Below are 22,799 nucleotides of genomic sequence, written 5' to 3' on the forward strand. Positions count from 1 at the left end.
TATAACACGATCACCTTGTTAAATTTGATATTATTTTTACGTAAAAAATGTAGTTTTATTTAAATAAAAAGTACATAAAACCGTGTGTGGGAAAACAAACTTGCTAGCACTAATGGAAAATAAAGAGATGAACCAAAAGCTCAGGATGGATGTCAAAAGATCATCATAATGAATTTCTAATGTACAACTTGATATTGATACATAACCAGTGAAAGAAAAAGGAAAAAAAAAAGGTCTAAAATTATAACAATGCTGCATGATACAACTGTGAGAAGTATCGTATTTCAGTATTGTACTGAAGGTGCAATTATACGGAATATGGATTCAATCCCAACCTGCAAAGCACAAGAAAAAAAATTGTAAAATGCAAATTTAACAGTTAACATGAAATCATGTTATTGACTACCATTGGACTCTAGATATGGCAAAGACTAGAAAATTAAGTAAATGTTAAGTTCAATTTGGAACAGAATCACAAAAGTACCCTTATATTTTCACAAACGAAGATATATATATATATATATATATATATATATATATATATATATATATATATATATATATATATATATATATATATTTCCTGTTTTAAAAAGTAACTAGTTATGTGTCATTGTCTTTAAAATTATGTACAAGAGCTCTAATCTTAACATATGGAATCAGAAGAAAAAATCAAATTACAAATTTTTGCTGAGATGAGGTGTCATTCTCTTGCACCAGATTAAATAGTGTAAAACATTTTTACATTATCATTCAATTACAAAACACTATGTATAAAATTTTTATTGACTTTTACAATAATCACCTTAAAAGTTATACCGACTATATTTTCAAACAGATTAACCGTGTAAAATTATTTTCTCTAACAATGCATAAAAATTAAAGTCAATAATATATATATCAGACAAATAAAAATGTACTTCTTCGATGCCACTAAGCATATTACCAAAATTATGTAGTTGGGCAGTGTAAGTTTATCCTATTGATATGAACACTTGAAATCTCTTCATGCAGGTGGAAGAGGGCGTCGGCAAGTAGGGCACTCCATCTTTATATCCATCCATCTTTGCAAACAGCCAGAGTGGAAAAAATGGTCACAAGGGGTCACCTGTGGAAGAGTTGGCGTATTAGACTTAGATTATGTTCAGATTGTAAAGATAAATTTGAATAGACCAAGGTTACATTCACATGCCATGCAATCGTTAGATCGCGGAGAAATATCAATGGCCGTCATGCATATAACACAGTCTGTGGCATGGTTTGTATCTTGAGCAAACCTCCTATAATAGCAGTATTTCTCAGGTAGAAACTGCAAATGAAAAAGATAAAGTTAGCTGAGAGAGAAGCATTATGATGCATGTTCATTGCTCAGTTAAGTAAAGCAAGGGGCAAGAACCCAAAACAATGTGTTATTATCAATACTATGCTCGTGAGTCATGATTAAGCAAAATGAAACAAAGTAGCCCATACAATGGAGCAATATGATCAAAATAGATAATTAAGCCACCCATATTTGTAGGATGTCTACCAAATCCTTCAAATGATCATAGGCAAATCAGTTATAACTAAATATAATCATAAAAAAAACTAACTTCAATTTAGAAAGAGTTAGATGAAATCAAATGAGTAAAAGTGGTTAAAAAATATCAAGACAGAGTTGGGTCCAACCTGACGAGGAATGAACCACAAGGACCCAAAATAGTGCTGAAGCAAGAGAATTGCAGCTTGAAGTCCAACAAATATAGCCAAACAAACACACCAGCTCTGATCTGGTTCTATGCGCAGGAAGTTGTCAGGACAACCAAAAATATATAATGGGATCGCTAGCCTAGTAACAGTTATGCCTAAGATATAATGAGGATGCAAAGGCTTGCGTGAGTCACGAATAACATTGGTGATTATCTGAGGTATCCAAAAGGAGTATACAAGAAGAAGAATGAGTCTCAAATGATAGTGGAATTCATACATGAGCAGTATGCCTCCCAATAGGATCCCATCTGCAAGAGAAATTAAAAACAGTTAGATTAAATCCAAGCCCTACTTCTACATAAAAGGAAATCTTTGCGCCAGTTGAAGTAACTCAACATATAACAGGAGTTATCTGGCATGCTTGAACAATGAAGAGGAATAGAAAATATTATGAATTTACGATATGGGCATTGGAATTCGATATATGGTACAAAGGTAGCCTATCCCAAATGAAAACAGATAATTTATACTCAGATATTTGCCATTCCAATGCTTATTTAACATAAGGAACCTTGGCTAATTCTTACTGTGTTCATAAGTTCATCTGTTCATGGTAAACGCAAATATAATCTATAAAATGAGATAATCATAGATAACAAAACAGTATTTTTATTTATCCCTATAGTATTTTCAAGCAAGCAGCATAACTTAATAAAGAAATAAAAATAAATTACCCCAAAGTTGATTGGCTGGCTGCCAGGCTCCTAAGATGTAATGTGACTATTACAGTTCAAAACTTGAAGACATAACATGATCATGGATCCTATGGAACCAATGACTCCAGGGCATATCCACAGTGATGAGATAACAAGATCAGATTGCCAAAGAAACTTTAAATAAATGAGCACTTACAGAAACGACTGTATAAAACCGACAATTCACGTCTCATTGTCTCCCAACCTTCACCACTGCTCAAAGGCCTACTCGCCTTCCAGATGGCAAGGAGATATCTCATCTCAAATATTGAGAAAACCACAAACTTGAAAAATGCAGCAGTTGCAAAAGCATTGAACAAGGATTCTGCATGGCAGGAAGTGACAACAATTATTCATCGGACAAGCTTAGAAAAAAGAGAATAATCAACCACTAAAGTCACATCTATCATAGCAATATACTTTTGAACACAAATATATTTATAATCTTCTCTTTTGGTTACCAGGAGGGCACAAACATCAACTTATTACCTATTCCAAACTAATTCATAATTTTCATACACTGCTATGAACCAAAAGAAAATAATTGATCTTTTGACATGGTACAGATTTAAAGACTTGTATACTATAATTTTCTGGGTTGCTCTAGGAATTGGATGTTGTAATTGAACTAATTTGATAGGGGTGAATTACAAAGAGATTAGGTTTGAAGGTGCAAGGTGGTAATGAATGCATGTTTTGTGCATCAAATCCAAGTATAAATATCCAATTACTATTAGGTTCAATGTCAAGATTGATATCTTCTTTTTATGGCTAGTGTTTGGGGAGGGGGGATACAAACACCAATGTGTATTCACACAGCCCAGATAAATATGGTTATAGCCTGCTGGCCAGAAAATGAAATTTAAGGGTAAAGAAAAATATTTGATGTCCTCTTCAAACTAAAAAGGATGCTTTGATATTTTATATCTCCACAAAACCGGTAGCTCAAAACTCTACAGGGATACCAGATAGGAGGACAGGTAGAGAACCGTTTGTTGAGCAATCTCAAGTGATTATATGAAAATCCTTAGCACTTATTTGGAGAACTTACCAACTAGTATTCCTGCAGTCAAATGTATAAGGCAAAGATAAGCATCCACTATAGCTTGCTGACCAATCATTAATATTGAAACCTTAGCAGCCCCCTGCAAGGATATACATGAATCATATTCATTATAATGAAACATTGTCCAGTAGATTCATTCAAATATTGAATCATTTACCTAAATTAAATTCATTAAATCTATAACATGAAATTGCAAGTAAAATTTTGAAGCATTTCTTACAGATTGGGTGTTGCTATGCTCCATTTGCCGAATTAATAGAAGAACTTGCAAAAATGAGATCTGGTATAAGTAAATTAAGGAAATCACACAGTAATGCACAATAACAGGGTGAAGAAAGGAAAACACACAGTAATGCACAATAACAGTTTTGAAGCTGAAAGAATGTTGATGACTGAAGGATACAAAAGTAACCATCAAGGTATAGTTCACTGCTTTATTATAGTAGACTTCAATGTTAATAGATGTTGCATTTAACTGTAAAGGCGAGAAGCAGTCCCCATCGTTATCCACAGATGGACTCTCCATTAACCCTTCTAACTGAAAAGAATCATGCTCCCCTTCTTTAAGAAAGCATATAACAGAAATAAAGGAAATTAATTACAGAAAATAATTCTGAAATAAACCTGTACAAAAACAGAAATAAATATCTCAGGTTACAACATAACATCTGAGTGAAATTTGGAGAGAAAAACAAATGAAATATAATGTTCAATATGTATATTAAGAAAGAGAAAAACAAGAAGGAACAGAAAGTATTCATACGCTGAGAGAACTCAAGTACCATGTTTTGATGATGACAGGCGTGAAACCTGTGCAGCGATTTCTACATTGCAATGTTTCTCCATGCCATGTAATGGAGCTGCAATAAGGGTAAAAAATAAAAAATAGCAAGTTAGTACTACAACGAGAACCAACAAAAAAAGGGGGGGGGGGGATCTCTTTGGTTCAAAGTATACTAATGAAGTATATATATTACAATGTTTTCTTCTCCACATCTTATGTTGTGAAGGCTCTTGGAATACTTGAGATGAGAAAACTCCAAGCTGTATACAGAAAGCCATATATAGAAATTAAGTATTTATAATGCTCATTATACTCCCAAAAGTAACAAAGATAATATTTTACAAACACATTCACAATGAGAATGTGCTAGCAATTACTCTCCTGAAATGATTGCATTGAAATAATGACAAGCAGCCAACTTAAGTCCACACTTCACTCTATAGAACCTAAATGTGATCTTACTCGAGAATATTTTTGAGGAGATATGAAGGGATTCCAACATTTAGAAATTTTTAATATAGTCAAGATTAAGATTTAAAGATGAAAGAACACACTAAAAAAAGAGGCCATATTAGAGAACATCCTACAGGCCCTGGCAGAAGAATATTGCAGCAGATAATAACTTACAGCTTCCAAAAAATAGAGAGTATGGCCAAGCTATCAAAAAGCAAAGATTAAATATGTGATTAATAGAATTAGTGCCTATAATTCAGGGCGTAATAGTCATCTGTTAACATTCAGTAGGATGATATATTGCTTATTCCTTATACAGTTTTAGTCCACCCGTGTATAGACATGAGTACATGACTTAGGATTGCAATTCTAATACACATCAGAAATTTCTTTCTTTACAACAGATGAGCTTATGTTGTCAAATAAAATCAAGCCTATGAAAAGGATAACACAAATCACCATCCTTAAATTCCACAACTCTATGAAATGCCAATTATACAGAATAAAGAATAATAAACATTTTCTACTAAGAAAAGATGCAATACCAGATGATATGGATTGGATAAAATATAATCTCCATCCTGATTTAAACCCCCCTCTTTTCCACTGCAATAAGAGAAAAGAATAAAGAAATCATTCAGCACATTTAAATATTATAGACTTGGCACCACTATTTGAATTGTATATTAATTATTGTTATCAAATAAAATACAACTCAACAAACGACATAGAGCTTTAAGGAAATGATTCAAGATAAAAGGCCTAAATAGGAAGAAAAGACATTTTAAAAATTTAAACAATCATGATAACATATCTCAACTTGTCTGCCAAATTATGCCTAAATGGGTAAGCAGAGAAAAGTAAAGCAAGGTCCAACTGAACAGAAATGAGATTAAATCAGAACTATTTCATAATCTCTTACATTAGAAAACAAAATATGCCAGTTAATTTTTCAGATAAGACCCTTCAGGGTGCTGATAGCTTCTACAAGCCAGAATGGATTTGACAGAAAGTATGAAAATTGAATTTAAGCCGATACATAGACTAGAAATATGAGGCATGTCTTAAGTAATACTAATGAATTCCTTCATGTCATTTACTATACCGCCAAACAAAAAATGAGCTTTTCTTGATTAATTTAATGTGTCACTCTTTGTTTTACTAGCAGCTGATCACAATCAGTTTTATGCTAAACTAATGGTATCAAGTAGCAGTGCTTACTAAGTTCTGAATGCAGAGTTAGCAATTTATACTTAATTAGCCATTTTTCATTTGTAAATTACAATTTCCTCTAGTAAATAAACAGTACTGCATTGGCAAGAAAGGAATCATTTATCATATAGCAATCTGCAAAATGTATATCTAAAAAGATTTAGCCCTGATAAAAAGAATAGACCATTCTCATACTCAATGCTGTAGGCATCTGAATGCAATGAGGCAGCATATAAATTGAGCTGCACAACTTATTGGTGTTCACCTGTTGGCTACCATTCGAAGCTGCCTATATGGCCATATATACACACCTTCTACTCTGATTTGAGCTCCACCAACATTGTATTCATTGTCAAATACATCATGGAATATGACTACCCCCTGATAAATAAGCATAACAAAGAGATATAATTTTTGTGAGAAGTTGACATGACTGAATCTATAAACTTTCATCAATACAAAAATGTATAATTGTTTAATCCAACAAAGGGTAATAATGCATTTGGCTACATGATCTCCAAAACATGGTATTCAAACCCAGATTAAATTATGATGAATGCATGCACATACATTAGAAAAATGAAACATTCAAAATGCACATTTTTTTAAATGAACAAAGAATTTATAGAAAGAAAAGATAAAGACAAACACAAGAGGATAAGAAATTTTCAATAATAATGAAAACTACAATGAGAAAGAGACAAAAAAAACTAAAACAAATGGCTAAGAGCATGAAACATGCAGTACAGCACACCAATGACCAATCTCTCTGAATATTTACCAAAGAGACCTCCTTAAAAAGACCTTATGGTTATGGGTAACACCACAAAGAAGCTAACCCAAATGAAATCCAAAACTAACACTTGACTAGTGAAAAATCTCACATTTCTTTCCAACCAAATACACTTGATTCAGCAACATTGATTGACACTGTCAAAAATATGGTCCCTAACATATCTAGGATCTGTAGAGATTATTATTGTTTCTGATGCTGACAGACTCAGAGGTCCTTAGAGACATTGTTTTATGCCATTATACCAAAGCATTTTTTACACTGAATAGGGCCCTGTCAGATGAGTTTGAAATATTGATTCATTTACAAGAAAACACCCAACTATTCAATGCATCCATTACATACTAAGGGTTAGAATACTAGGGTTATTTATGTGCTAGGAACTTGTTATGTTAGAAGTTTTATTGGGCTGTGTTTGAATGTGTAGTACAATATGTTACGCTAAATTGAAAAATCATCTTCAACTAAATTAAGATGGAGTAATGCATGTGTGAAGAAAAAACAGAATGAAAAGAGCAACTTTGCTTAATTCTTTGCCATATCGAGGACAGAACTGGAAGTTCACTAACTTAAAGGAACCTTAGTAAGTAAATAGAATTTAAACACTCAAGGTAGAGAACTTAGAAGTTTCTTCACTAGAAGCTGGTGTTATTTTAAATATATAAGAGAACAAATAAGAAATTGGATCACATGTGAAAGCTGACTTCCTTCTGAAACTAGCCATATAGTTCAATGACTCACCTGCACATAGTGTACACCAGTTATCTTTGTGGGCATACTAACTAATTCAATTACAGAATTTCCATTTATTTTTCTGATGTCTGGAAATCCGGTAGAGGCATTTGTAGTATCTATAAACTTCCAATTCCCTGCATTCAAAGAGGGCAGCATAGATACATCATCAGACTGTAACAAGCTTGTAAACTCATTCCAAAATAAGTTAGCAAACAAAGTTTATTCCAAATAAGCACTCATTTACAAATGCATATTTTGATAAATTGAACAAAATTCCTTTTATTGTTACATGATTAGTCCAAATGCCATAGGTCCAAGTGAGCAAAGTGTCCATTTTTCTAAACAGATGCTACACCATAAGCCATTATATTCTCTATCCACTAGCAGTCAACTAAGAATGTTTATTAACTTAAGCAAGAAGGTAAGAAGCATACATTAGGATCCAATTGCAAGATCCCATATTGATAGTAAGGGATTCTAGTGTCAAGTTTATTATAAAGCCTTGGGCTCTCCAAATAGCAACAATTTTGGTCCTCAAAAAAGACAATTTGATCCACGAAATTGAAAAGTCTGAGCTCATTCAAAAATTCAAGTAGGCCCGGAAAAGACAATTTTGAAATGATAATATCATGTAACTTTGTGAAAGTTCAGATATAGTCTAAACAGACACCAACTAAGCATTAAGCATTTTGAATTAGAACTGGCCCTAACTCAACCCCAAGAACAAGTTCCTGAGGTGAGGATTGCCTAAGCCTTTATAATCTCTATTTTGGTCATATCTAGAGTCAATATGAGATCTCAACATGCCTAGGATTGGACATGAGGACCATGGAAATTGCATAATTGTAGGACTGGATTTTTTCTTATATATATTGCATTGGGAAAATCACAGGACTAGATAGATTTTTGGATAGTCAAGGGTGGCCCTGAATCTAGGATAGGTTGTGATACCATCTTGAATTTGGATTAGACCTAACTCAACCCCAAAATTAGCTCATGAGGTGAGGATTGCCCAAGCTTTTATAAACTCTAATTTGGCCATATCTAAAGTCAATATGGGATCTCAACAAAGTAGTAACTCAGCAGTCATAAATACATCCAACTATGCAACTAATTACATCAAACATTTGCTGATAAAAAAAATTTACATCAAACATTTGCTCTACAAACCAAAACTATACCCCAATGCTGTCAACATAAACATACATTTCTGTAGGTAAAGAATACCAACCTCTGTAAGTTCCACTTATGTTCCATTGTGAAAATGGACCTAAGTCACTTTCGTCTTTTCTTGTAAAAACCCACTGAAAGAAGCAATGTCAATACAAGTAAATGAATGTATTTGACACAAGCATTTAAATACCAGTTTATCACTGAAAATAATATTTAGTTTCTAATGATAATTTACATTGCATTGTGGAGATGTGGTAAAATGATAGTCCTAGGAAGAATGCTAAGGACCTTGCAACTAAAACACACAACAAAAATAAATGGTCCATTACAATAAACTTAATTGTAAAAGATTCAATTTGTTTCTCATTTGATGATTCAATGTGTTTCATGAGTCATCTATTTCTAAATACACATTCTGCAAATGTGGGCAACCACAAAAAATGTACACAACAAATTGTTTAAATATGAAGTAATGATGTTTGCAAGTGCTCATCATTATTGTTATTTGTTTGAATTCCAATCAACGGATTTATGATAACACATGATATAAATTATAAGCACATTAAGATAGCAATAATTGGCCATGTGGTCTGGGCAAATTTGTCTACCCTCAACCACTTTCAGGGTTAAACAAGAAAGATAAGTTCAAATTTGTCTACACACAAATGCCATAAGCCCGTTCCTAAAACCACATTGCTTTATTTTATTATAGCTTGACATTGAACATCAAATTTTATGTTTCCACTTTACAACAGGCAAAAATAAAAGAACAAAAAAAAAAACAGTAACACCTAAGCAAACCCCTTACCATTAAAAACTAAACTTGAAGCAAGAAATGATCAATTTCAAGGCCAAAACAAAAGCATAACAAACTAGATTCAAATTTACAATCACAATCCACTGATTAACACTCCAAAAAACCAATATAGGAGCTAATTCCAAAACCAATCGCAAACAAAGCAACCAAAAACTAATTACAACACAATAAACATACCTCATCACCCCATGAATTAGTTCTGTCCCTCAAGGGTCTCAAACCTGCCACAGGACTGAAAAACAGCATAAACACCAACCACCCACAGGAAATTCTGAGCAAAATCCCGACTCCCCTCCTCTCAAGTTTCAATCTTTGAGAGTCAACCTCAACCATGTCAAACCCCAAACACACCATTCCTCACAAAAACTTCAATTTGAACAACCCAACACTTCCCAGGTGATGATCACAGGGAATCCAAAAGAGAAATCCAAAGCCCATCACAGGAAACTGCTTAAGAAAGACAAAAAGGGTTGCTTCAAATAGAGTCAAAGGGTCACAAACAACAACGAGTCACCTCACTCACAGAGAGGTTGATTCAGATAAGAGAGAGAGAGAGAGAGTGAAAGGGCAACGACTAGGAAACAAAATTCGCTTCAACAGCAAGGTGTGCTGCCACCAAATGAAGCCACCTTTGTTGTGATTAAAAATTGGCAATTATTTTTATACAATAAAAATAAAAAACAAAGAAATGTGGGGTTTGAAGGACAAGGACAAGGACTAAGAGGAGCCATGGTTGACGAGGTTGGCTGTGGTTTGCTATAGTTGGGAAATGTATACGCGCCCTGAGGGAGGTGTTCTCACGTGCCAGGCAAACATAATACAAATATAAAAGTATATTTCATAAAGATGATTTTTTGTGTTATTTTATTCATGCTAATGAGTTATTTATTTAATATTTTTGTATTTTTTTTCTTCAATCTAGATAAATTTAGTTTTTTTTTCTAAGTTTAGTTTCAAATTATCTCACCTATTCTAAATATTTCACTTAAGGATTAATTTTTTTTAAAAAATATTATTTGATAAAATGGATAACAACTGTTTTCTTTAAAATAAATTAATTTAAAATTAACTAACAACATATAGAAAATAGTTTTTTTATAAATTAATATATATAAAAATTAATAAAGAACAAATAAAAAACAGGTTAAAATTCGGTTTGGTTCTAAAAAAAAGAAATGGACGAAAAAAAACAGTAATTAAGAGATTGATTTATAGGAAACCAATTTCTTAATTACTTTAAAAAATAAATATAATAAGTAAGAAATCAATTTGGGGAGAATGAATTCCTCATTTGCTATAATATTTATATGATTGATGTAAATAATTTTTGGAGTGTATTATTTAGATAGTTTTTTAATTTATTTATATTATTTGGGAGAAAATTTTGGGCTAAAACACATGTGTTCCTTCATCTATGCATTTTACGCTCCACCGAAAATTCCCTCTACTCCTCCTATACTCTAGCTTCTTTAAGCTATCATTATTTATTTTTTAATTATCAATAATTATCATTATTTATTTTTTAATTATCAATAATTAGAAATAACCTTGTGTTATAATATAAATTATTTGTGATAAATTCAAAACATATGTGTTATAAATAATTGATACACTTAAAAACATGCATTTATTAAAAATTAATTATATAAAATAAATATTTAAAATACAAAATATTAAAGACAAATGCTAGCAAGTATCTCAAGGGTAGTTAACAAACTAAGATTAATTTTTTTATTAGAAATTACAAAATTATGTTTCTCATTATTTTTTTAAAGTTTTCCTGTAATTTACATATTAAAAACTTTCTCATTGTAATTTACATATCAAGGCTATACATAAGAGGAAGTTCTCTACAGTACAACCTAGACTTATGCATTTAAGTTTGAAAGCAGAAATCTAAAAAGACATAAATTTGAGTAAAGTAACTTGAATTTCACTATAGTGAAAAATCCATCCCAACTTAATAGGCAACCAGAAAAATTATCAAACATGATTTGAAGGGTGTATTACTTATTCACCTTACAGAATAGCTAAACAAAAGAACTTTGTCACTCTGCGAAAACCATGACTACAATCATTTTTCAAGTGCAATGTGTCACATCACTGAGACCCATGAAGCTTTCATTTTGTGTGTTCCCCCCACTAAATCAATATCAGGGCCAAAGACAGCAGCAGCAAACTCTGCGTCTTTACTTTGTTTGTCAGGATCATCTTTGAGGTTTGGCTTAATCAGCTCAAGGTGGTTGCTTATCTAGCAAAAAGATACACAAACAAGAGTTACATTAAAATGATGTAAAGATGCATCATGAGCATGATCATAAATAAGTTTCCTCATGTAAGTAGACCATTAAACGGTGTGAACTGCAAGGCAACAGTGCTCCACACTTTTCTGTCAAAATAAGTGTGGATTATAATTGCTACAAAACTAATAGTGCCTTATACAACTGTACATTAAGGATCTCAATAAAAGCATTAATGAAATTAGCAATTCAAATCACAAATCCTTAGTTCAGTTACAAGTTCTTTTTCCCTTAGTATTGTCCGTAAGCATTGGTTTTGAAAGCTGCTTATATATAAAATCCTGAAACTCTTGTATACACTAATTTCTCCACAGAATACATAGATTTCATTCAACATAATTCAATGTGAAAAATAGAGAATCCTGTACATAAACCAGATCTAGAATGATGACCAATTAATTACCTGTAAGCAAAAAGTGAATAAAAGGAAACCATTTTTATAAATATAAGGATTGCAGTCTGGTGCCATTAAACAATGAGCAACATCGACCACCATAAAATAAAGAGTGCTTGAGTTTCACTTGCAAGATTTAAATTTATTGTCAAACCATATACTTTTCAAACTGAATATTCATATCCTTGTCATCATCTACTTATCTCTATAGATTAAAAAATATATATTTTTCTCACATTAAGCCATTGCCTTCCCTTCTCTTCCCTGTTACAATTGAGTTGAATCATAATAAATATTTTCCTACAATTTCAAAGCAGAAACTCCAACAAATAAATCAAGTTGCAACTGATGTCCAGTGCTATGAATAAAGTAGCTCTTAACAATATATTTTGCAAGGACAGTATAATAAAAAATAGAGACAGAAATTTAAAAGATCTCATTCAACCTGTTGGAGCTTGACAAGGCATGGAAGGACAAGGCAAAAGGAGCATGAATCACAACCATCATGGTTATCTCTATGCAGGTAAGGCCATATAGCTCCATCTGGTACTAACCTCTTGCAACATTCCACTTGAGTAAGAGGGCTACCACAACTGCAAGGCAGGTTCTTATTTATAAGGCATTGAATGTCAGGAAGCTGTAACATTCTTCTGTAAACACGTTTTTGCACATCACTCATTGCACAAAACACAATATTATCTTCCTTCCCCATCATAAGATACCCAATGGTCTATTCCTTTGTCCTTCTCAACAGATATTTCTGAAGAACTGCCACAAGGTGTTGTTTTCTCTTATTAGCAATTTGGACAAACCTATCAGGAGCAGTTGACCTCTGGCCATGCTTAAGGGGTTCATCATAGAACTCACGAAAGTGTTCCCGTGTTCCAAGGGACCCAGGTGCAACCCAATCAAAGAGATTGAACAATTCCATGATCTTATTTTGCATTGCAGTCCCAGTGAGACCATAGCGTCTTAGGGTTTTAATTTCTAAACATGCTTTATAGAGTTTTGATTTCTCATTCGTAAGTTGATGAGCCTCATCGATAATAACAATGTTCCAGTTGATATCTAACAAGGAACTTCCATGAATCCTGTATGTGTCAAAACTGGTAATGAGTAACTCCACTTCATTTGCTTCCAATTTATCATATATCAGGTCCCGGTTTGCACCATGATAAATGGAAACACTGAAGCTAGACCACTTGGAGAATTCGCTCTCCCAATTGTGGATAACAGAAGTTGGGCAAATTATTAATGCATGATCTCTTTTCTCTACACGGTTCTCATTTAGAGTAGATTGTCCTTCTTTACCAAAGACGGCAGCAAGAAATGCTATTGCTTGAATGGTCTTTCCAAGAACCCTGTTTCAAATTTCAATATCTCAAAAATGAACTTCTACTTGGTAATTTACTAATTAGTTATTACAGCTGAAATGTAATGAAATGAACCAAATTTACAAAAATACAGAAGTATAAAAATGTAACAACAATATAGACAAAAAACAGAAGAAAAGTCAACATATTTATAGGGCTCAAATAGGATCAAAAGTGATGCAATCCAAGCTATGGACGCTTGATTCGGATCGTTTCGAATGTAAATTCAAGAATCACTATTGTTGACCTTCCAAGAACTCAAGAACAAAAAAACAGAAAATATGAATAAGATGAAGAAGATGAATAGAACGACGTCACGATCCACAAAGAATCGATAAGCCGAAAGAGGATTCGCTACAAAGGAATAGCTTCCTTGATAAGAATTCATTTGATTTTCAATCAAAAACCAAAGAAGAGGTTAAGCTCTTTCTAAGCACAAGCTTAATTTCAATTATATCAAAAGTTCTTACAATTAAGAGTTTCTGAGTATTTATAGAACTAGGCTTAAGAAGATAACTAAGTCTTTAATAAGGCCTATTTACATCAAGTTCAAGCCCATTACACAAATAAACAAAAATTAAGAATTTTCGTAAATTCATGCTAAAAATGTGTGTTAAGCCAGACAGCTTGCGCTAAGCCCAATTTCTCTTCGGGTTGGAATTGGGTTTAGTCAGACAGCTCGTGCTAAGCCTTGGCAGCGCGCACTAAGCCTAGACATATTGTTCAACAATCTTTTTCAACGTGTTCTAATTCAGCTTCTTGTGATTTTCTCCTTTCTTTCCTTTGATGAGTAGTTCATCCTTGATCCTCTTGGTCATCTCTTCTTGTAGAAGCTTGGCTCTAGACTTTGTCATTGGTCCCTTGAACTCATGAAATGTTTCCAAATCTTTATGCTCTTTGAATAACCCTCTATCAAGAAGATGCAACTTGTGATTCTATGACTTCAGAAAACAACTCAAAGAAGATATAAAGATAGAGTACATACATTTGTTAAACTGAGAAAATTTCTCAATATTAAAATGCCATTAAAAATTAGAGATATAAAATCGGTTTAATGATAAAAGTAGGAGGGAGGGAGGGATAGGTTATGGGTTTAAGTCCTCCCGCTAACAAAACTAACATATTAACAACTAACATTTACCGATAAAAAAAATGACATTAAAAATTTAAAACAAGAAACAGTTAACCCAAATTAAGTAAAATTAAAACATTAACCTTTATGAAAATATAATATAATAAAAAAAAATACCTTTTAATTTAAGTTGAAATACTAAATCTTTTTATCTTGAAACAGCTACAATATTATTGTCATGTATTTTGAATGAACGCTTTTTTATATAGTAAGGATATTATGAACATTATATTGAATTCCATCAGTCCATGTGTTGGAGCAGGAATATCATTACATGACCCATAATAGTATGGGAAAATGGATTTTACCCCCTTAAACATTACCGTTTTTCAACTTATTTCCCTAAAGTTTATTTTTTCCTCAGTTAACCCCCATGTACTTTGGTTTTAAATAAAAACGTTACATTTTCAGTTAAATGAAATCAAATGGAAGCTAATCTACAAACACTTGAAACCAAACTTCAAAAGGATTAAGTGATAAATATACAAACTTCAAGGGGTTAAGTGATAAAGAAAAAAATTGTTTTTTAAATGGTAAGGATATGTGGTGAGAAGCTGTCTCATGTTCAGTTTCATTTAACCAAAAATGTAACATTCCACTGAAAAAAAGTAGAAATTCAAGAAGACAAAAAGATGCCGCACAAGAGGAACCAAAGAGAGAAAGTAGAAAAACAAATTGTAACTCACATGTCATCTCCAAGTGTGCCTCCATGATTGTTCTTGTACAAACCATACAAAAACCTCACTCCCTCTCTTTGATACTCAAGCAGTTTACAGTTTATAGATGCAGGAACCTGAAACAGTGAAAACAGCTCACAACAACATTCAATCTTGTTTCAAATTTACAAAACCTAAACATCTGCTAATAGCGCATTTTGCTACCCACAATAATTTCTATAAAAATCCACATTTTTCAATAAATTCATAAAAACTATGCAATCTATTCACTACTCTACCAAGATTTTTTTTTCATATTAAATGATATCCAATTATCCTGCACATAAATACAATCACTGTGCTGACTATATATAACTAGAGGGAAACAGGCGTTCACACTCACGGTCGTAAATCTACACCATTAGATGAAGATCATTTGGTTCAAATCTTGGATGCATATTTTATGTCTGGTTTACCAAGATAAAACACGAGTTGTCTGATCTTCATCCAACTGTTCAGGTCGAATTCGATGACCCTTTTTTTTTGTGAACTTAGGGTATCCCAAGTTGGAGCCAACAACTAATTTCTCAAGACACTGGGATCCATTTAAGTGTGTTTTTCTTTTTCTGTTGAACAAGCTCCAAGTTTATTAATATTGTTAATATTAACAAAACGATGGATGCATCAGAACGCGTGCTGATGGATTGAAACTGTAAGACAAACACATTTGTTTATCTAATTTTTAATATTGTTAGTTTTTATTAGTAGAAGGATTTAAACCCGCGATCCTCTCCCCTTTCATTCTCCCTTCACCACCAGACCAACCTTTATATCTCCTCACAAACCAACTCTTAAGAATTCACCACTCCCAACATATGTTTTTTCATATGCACATACAAACCTATGGATAAAACTTCTAACCACATGCTTAAAGGGTGAGATTATTTGTCAAATATACCATTATGGTTGAATGCGTTAGATCATAACTAGAGAGTATGAGGGATTAACACCTGCACCATGGGAAATTCTCCATGCGAGGACAATAGAAGAGGCTCAAAGATCAGTCCAGTGTGATCAAACTGAAACTGTGGCAATTTGTGTGAAGCGAATTTTGTTATCTTTATCTCAGGTTCTCTTTCTTTTTCTTTTTCTTTTTCTTGTTGTTGTAGGGTTTTGGAGTGTGTTAAAAGAAGAAGAGGGTTTTAGGGTTGAACAAGGTCGCAGAGATTCCTTCAGAGACCGCAGTGACATGGATTCTGTTGTTGCTGATAAGGCGCAAAGTTTTGAATTTTAATGACAAAACAAAACCTTCGTTTTCAGAACTGCAATTCTTGTTAACCACCAAACTCATTTTCGCTTCCCAAATTCAATTTTCTGGTACCTTTTCTCCAACGTTGCCCAAGGCCAAGGTTTTTTTTGTTACAATATATTTTATTTTATTTTGAATAAATAGCAAAATTCATGAAATTATGATGCAAATTGATCATGAGAAAATGTAAATTCAAATTTATTACTTCCATGTACAAAAGTAAAATAAATTAATCATTGTTGTTAAATTTGATATTATTTTATCATTGTCACAATATTTAAATATTAATTTAATAATAAATTATATTTATTGAGATTAATTTAACATAAAATTATAAATTTTAATGATTAATTTGTGATTGAATTATTTATAAAATTAATGATTTACTTTTTTGTATATTTAAAAATTAATTTTAAATTTTTTATCTTTTTAGAATCAATTTATCAACATTTTACACTTTTAAGAACGAATTTCATGATTTTTCTTTTATTATTTTTGTATAAAGTATATTGTAGAATTTATAATCAATAATCAATCAATTAATGTTCAATATATATTTATTTTTATCTAAAAAAATTATATTTATTTTTATTACAATAAAAGTAAATAAGTCGGAGAAGAAAATCTTTTGCAATTGAGAGAGAACAAGCATTATATAATATAATTATTAATGTAAATAGAACAAGTATATTTTCTAATTTAAAATGATTAAATTAATTATTAATTATTATTAACACATGTGTATGTTTTAACTAAGGTAATTAAGAATATATTACATTATTCCTTTTAAAAAATAATTTAAAATCGTTATTTTATTTTTATCTTTATTATAATTAAAGTAAACAACAAGTCTGAGAGAAATCTTAGGTAATTGAGCAAGAAATCTTAGAAAGAGAGATTGTTGTAGAAGATGCAAATGCGTTGAGTCTACTGTTTCTAATCTTCGTTGAATACCTCTCAGGCGAGCTTCTAATTCCTTTTTCTTGGCAAATATATTGTCAAGTACCTCCCTGTTAAAAAACAAGAGTACTCCCAGATAGTGATGACATGATTCAGTGCATGTTTAGTTTTACGCTATAAAATTATGTTTAAGACAAAAGTTATTCTACTGACCAATAATAAGATCATTATTTTTTTAGATTTATTTTATTTTTATTCGTCAAATTTATATTAAAACATGTATCATAATAATTTTAACTGAAAATCAAATATACACTTGGAGAGTTGAAGATATGACCCGAGTTTTTTAACCACGCATTTTTCACAATCTCAGAATAATAATCTTTATGACCATACCACGCAACCTGAAATCTGAATGGTCTCCCTCTCTTTTGATGACATGCAATTGCTGCATCGCAAGAAGATGGCATTGTGGTCTCAATTTTTTTTTAGAAAATGATTGTGGTCTGATATTGTTCACCTATATATGGAGGTATTAATTATAAGCAGACATTTTATTGTTGATAACTTTACGTCAATGACAAATTTTATCCATTGCATGTACTCATGATCTGGCTGATTTTATTATGGTCTTTTCTAAGTGTTAATTCTAATTGCTTTGTTAAAAATTAAAAAAAAATTGTAATTCCTCTTCTTTTTTAGCTCCCAATCTAATATCTCAGACTGACTTTCTCTTTACAGAAAATGAATTCAATCAATTATGTCCAATCAAATCCTCGATCATTGCATCTTTCCTCATCAGATTAACCATTTAGCCTAATTTGATTTCGAATCAAGTCCTCAATTATTCCATCTTTCCTTAAGCCAATCAAATTTTGATTTCCATAACATTTCAATTTTCCGCAACGACAAAAATATCAGCTAAAAATCATATGAACCTAAACACTCTAACAAATTTAATTGTTTTCTTATTTTTTGCTTACAATTTTAAAATTATTACTATTATTTTTCTTTCTCCAAATGTTTCTTTTAATCATTTTAAAATCACGTCAAAACAAGAAAAAATGTTTCAAGTCAAAATTAAGTGCTGATAAGGAAGTTTTATATTTTTTTAAAATGATAAATTTAAATTTTATAATGTGCAATAATTCATCAGGTTGGAATGGCCAAAAACATGACTTGGAAAAGGAGCAAAATAAGACTGAATTTAAAGAACTTGTTTTTTAGAGATTAAATCAATTTCATTAAAGAACTTGTTTACAGCTGATTTTGCCACATAATATATAATTACGAAATAAAAGTATTTATGTGCAGGTAAGATTATTTTTTATTTTAGACAATTTTTTATTTTTGAGATAGACGTAACATTGAATTTAAAAGAACTAGTTTACAGCTTATTTTGTCATACTATACCTTATAAAATAAATAGTTATATAAATGTTTGAGAAAATTTACAAAAATAATTTATAATATATCTATAAACTGTCGTTTTAACTTATATATTCTAATAAACTTTCTACAATAATTCATAAAAATAACTTACAACTTATATAAAAAATAATTTATCCTTATTTTATTTTTAATTATAAAAACAATTTATATGTAAAATTAATATCTGCTTAAGAAGCAGTTATTTAATAAATACAGTAATTAATTAATCGAATTATTTACTAAAACATACCCTACAGTCTAATTTATAAGACTTAAAATATATATCCAGTTTGATGAAGAATATATATATAACAGTCATGTAAATTATGCAAATAAAAAAAATCATCAACAAGAAACTCCCCTTTCACCTTTTTTTTAAACTTATATATATATATATATATATATATATATATATATATATATATATATATATATATAATCTATCGCTTTCATTTTTTCTCTTTCATTCTTACACTTTCCTAAATATGTCTATAGCACCTTAGTATGTCCAAAGGTCAAATAAATATATAAATACGTATATTTATTTTTTCTTTTTCTATCATATTTTCCCTTTTTTAATTTATTATTATATTGTTTTCTTCTTCTCTTTCTTTTCATCCAACACACTCTTTTTTGGTACAGGCCAATTTCACCAATTTCTTTGGTACAGTCATTCCATACACTCTAAGATGAGGTGTATATTTATCATCATTATCCCCTAAAATAAACCGAAAAATGAAATATAAACTGAAGAAAGTGTGTATATTACCGTTGAGTCAAGACCTTACAACGATGTCCAAAGTTAAAATAAATATAAATTAGTATATCTATTTATTTTCTCTTTTTTATTATTTTTTTCTATTTCTTTTTTATAATATTTTTTAATCATGATATTAATGTGTAATATTCACAAATTTATTAATAACTATTTCAATATATAAAAAAACTCATCTTATTATATTTTCAGTGAAATGTTTTTTTTTTTCAATCACGTTTTTAAAAAGATTGAAAATACTACTTACCAACAAAAACTTACAACTTGTTGATCTTCTCTTTCTTTCATCCCATACTCTAAGATGAGGTGTAAATTCATCTCTATATATCCCTTGAAATAAACCAAAAAAAATTAATTATGAACTGAAAGGAAGTGTATAATAATATTACCGTTAAGTCTACTGCATGTGGCCAAGTGTAGACGTAGTATTACTCAAAAAAATTAACCACAGAAACAAACACTCGAAACGCCCCCACTAATTATGATGACACTCCTGATTCCAATATAATGCCAGCAAATATATTACCATTACCCATCAAAGCATTTTCCATGCTCTAATCCCCAACGGTTACCTCTTCTCAACCCTCACTATATATATTACCCTATCTCCCTTCACACATTTCATCATCTCTTTCTCTGATTCTCTTCTTATTCGAAGACCACCAATTTAGCAAGCTCAGTTTTAGTTTTTCAAATGGCAATATTCCATAGGTTTCTGGGGCTCTTGATTTTGATGGCTCCTATGTTGTTGCTTCATGTTGTGGCTAGGCAATTTGATGTTGGTGGCAAAGATGGTTGGGTGCTGAAGCCTACCGAAGACTACGATCACTGGGCTCAAAGAAACAGATTTCAAGTCAATGACACTCTTCGTAAGTCCATTACCTTTTTCATTTTCAACATATATCAAATTTAGATTAAACTTCCTCCGTTTACTTGTTATAAGAAATATATACTATAATTTTTTTTGTATAAATGAAAACTGAGGCAATACTTCATTACATCGAAGTGGGTTTCCTGAGTTTGATTTCTCCATATAAGTGAGCTATTATAAACTATTTGTACTTGAGTTTGATTTCTCCATATAAAAAAAATTGTTTACATTCTCTTCTTGTTTTTGAATTTGAGTTATTATATGTTTCCTGAGTTCCTCTTTTTTTCCCCCACTTCTCACCCTTTTTAATGAAAAGAAAATCAGATAGAGGCTTTTTTTTTTCAAACAAAAAATATGTATGATCAGAATTAGTTTCTTGTGATTTACTAGTGTTTTTTATTCAAACGTTTACGCAATGGAACTGTTAAATGAAGAACATATGACTTATTTTTATCTTTGATAAATCAAATTTAAAACGCATTTGAATTTGAGTCATTTAATTTCCATTCAACTATTTGCTGGCTGCGTTAATGCGTGATACTAAATTGATATTAATTTTGTTTTTACATAAAAATAGTAAAATCGAGAAAAACTTAATAGAATATTAATTAGTTCTTATTAATTTATATTTTGTTGTTGCATGCATGCAGATTTCAAGTACAATAAAGGGATTGATTCGGTTGTGGTGGTGAAGAAGGAGGACTTTGATTCATGCAACATCAACAACCCCATACAAAAGATGGACGGTGGTGATTCAACCTTCCAACTTTCCAATTCTGGCCTTTTTTACTTCATAAGTGGCAACCTTAATAACTGCAAAAACGGTCAAAAGCTCATTGTTCTTGTCATGGCTGTGAGGCAACCAATTTCTAAGGCTGCGCCGCCGCCGGCAAGCATCCTGCCACCGCAGAAGATTCCGGCAACCGATTTGACTTCTCCGGCACCAACACCGACGACGGACAATTCGGGTTCAGGGAGGGTTGGTGTGAGTGTGAGTGTGGGGATTGTTTTTATGTTCATTGCCTTTGTTGGGTTGGTTTAGTGTGTTGGTGTGGCCTATGGATGAGGACTTGTGGTTTGAACTGATGGTAAAAAAAAAAATAATGATTGTTTCCCCCTTGATTTGTACTTTGTATTATATGGGTGTTTTGATTTGAACTTTGTTCTTTTTGTTTAGGATTTCTTTGATTGAACTTTTTTTTTGTTTTTTGTTAATGTTGTGGTGGAATGGTTGTTGATGCATAACTCACAAATTTTACATTATTTTATTGTAATTAATTTTGTGTGTTTTTTTTTATTTTATATTTTCGTCTATTTTTTGCGATGTGTATTCTTTTAGTTCCTTTTCAAGTGTTTGATTGTTAACAATAAGTTGTTTCCATTTATATAACGTTTTCAAATTCAATAAAATGTTGATTTTTTTTGTCAATTATACTCTTATTTTTATTTATTATTTTAACATATTTTTTTATAAATTAAATAATAAATAATTTAAAAGTTCAAGATAAACTGAACACTTATTGGTCAAAACTTTAGTGGATACTTACTTGACCAAAACTTCTACCATCCCATTTTCCAGCTACCTCCAAAAAAATTACGTATTCCCAACCAAGTTTATTTTTTAATGATAATACTTGTTGTCAATCAAGGGTGAATTAGTGCTTCCCACAAGCATTAAACACACTGAGAGAAATTGATTAGAATAGCACTATTACTACTTTATAGAACATATATGTGAGAGAAGTGAAAAGAGAAAGGTTTAGGAAAATTACTCACAATTTCACTAAAAATCAAAATGGTGTAGTGGGAGTAAATAGGTTTTCTTGGTTAGAGTGTAAAAACCTTAAACGACAATTATAAAAAAAAACGCATGGAGAAAAAAAAACAGAATTTGAACACAAAATTTTGTGAAAATGACTTAATTAAGTTCGTCTTTAGGTAGTTAATTACTTCGTCTTTCTCTCTTCTTTTTGTTATTCATGGAAGGGCCTCGTGTGAATTATTTAGTTAAGTTTATTCTCACGAGCAGTATTTTAAAATTTGTGAGAAAGTAATATGAAAGTTGTTTTTTTCTTTTGCTTTTTAATAGACGACAATAAAAGTATGGAAAATGGTAAGTAGTGTTTTTTTAGGATACATAAGATTATGATATTTCATTCATGGACATAAGTGAGAATAGTA

At 31.2% G+C, this 22,799-nt stretch overlaps 2 protein-coding genes and 1 pseudogene across 3 annotated transcripts; 1 reads left to right on the forward strand and 2 right to left on the reverse strand.

Moving 5' to 3' along the window:
- Positions 1 to 146: 146 nt before the first annotated feature.
- On the reverse strand, positions 147 to 10,216 carry LOC100802452 (transmembrane E3 ubiquitin-protein ligase FLY2). 2 transcript variants are annotated; one of them, XM_003527376.5, is made up of 15 exons: positions 9,655 to 10,216; positions 8,719 to 8,791; positions 7,494 to 7,621; positions 6,225 to 6,340; positions 5,293 to 5,353; positions 4,488 to 4,554; positions 4,293 to 4,370; positions 3,914 to 4,071; positions 3,731 to 3,790; positions 3,496 to 3,589; positions 2,602 to 2,769; positions 1,669 to 1,997; positions 1,193 to 1,309; positions 947 to 1,108; positions 147 to 335 (listed from the first exon to the last, which is right to left on the reverse strand). In XM_003527376.5, the coding sequence occupies exons 1-14, from the start codon at positions 9,829 to 9,831 to the stop codon at positions 1,007 to 1,009; spliced, it is 1,728 nt and encodes a 575-aa protein (XP_003527424.1). In that variant the 5' UTR covers positions 9,832 to 10,216; the 3' UTR covers positions 147 to 335; positions 947 to 1,006. The 2 variants fall into 2 exon arrangements, with proteins under 2 accessions (XP_003527424.1, XP_040872653.1); XM_041016719.1 differs by having other exon boundaries at positions 3,731 to 4,071; positions 9,655 to 10,196.
- A 1,275-nt stretch (positions 10,217 to 11,491) lies between these two features.
- LOC100803325 (switch 2-like) lies at positions 11,492 to 16,683 on the reverse strand (annotated as a pseudogene).
- A 3,679-nt stretch (positions 16,684 to 20,362) lies between these two features.
- On the forward strand, positions 20,363 to 21,896 carry LOC100803858 (early nodulin-like protein 2). Its single transcript, XM_003526226.5, has 2 exons — positions 20,363 to 20,616; positions 21,269 to 21,896. Exons 1-2 carry the CDS (start codon positions 20,442 to 20,444, stop codon positions 21,658 to 21,660), a joined length of 567 nt encoding a protein of 188 aa, XP_003526274.1. The 5' UTR covers positions 20,363 to 20,441; the 3' UTR covers positions 21,661 to 21,896.
- The last annotated feature ends 903 nt before the right edge of the window (positions 21,897 to 22,799 follow it).

The sequence above is a fragment of the Glycine max genome, chromosome 6, assembly GCF_000004515.6.
Source record: "Glycine max cultivar Williams 82 chromosome 6, Glycine_max_v4.0, whole genome shotgun sequence".
Classification (NCBI taxonomy): domain Eukaryota; kingdom Viridiplantae; phylum Streptophyta; class Magnoliopsida; order Fabales; family Fabaceae; genus Glycine; species Glycine max.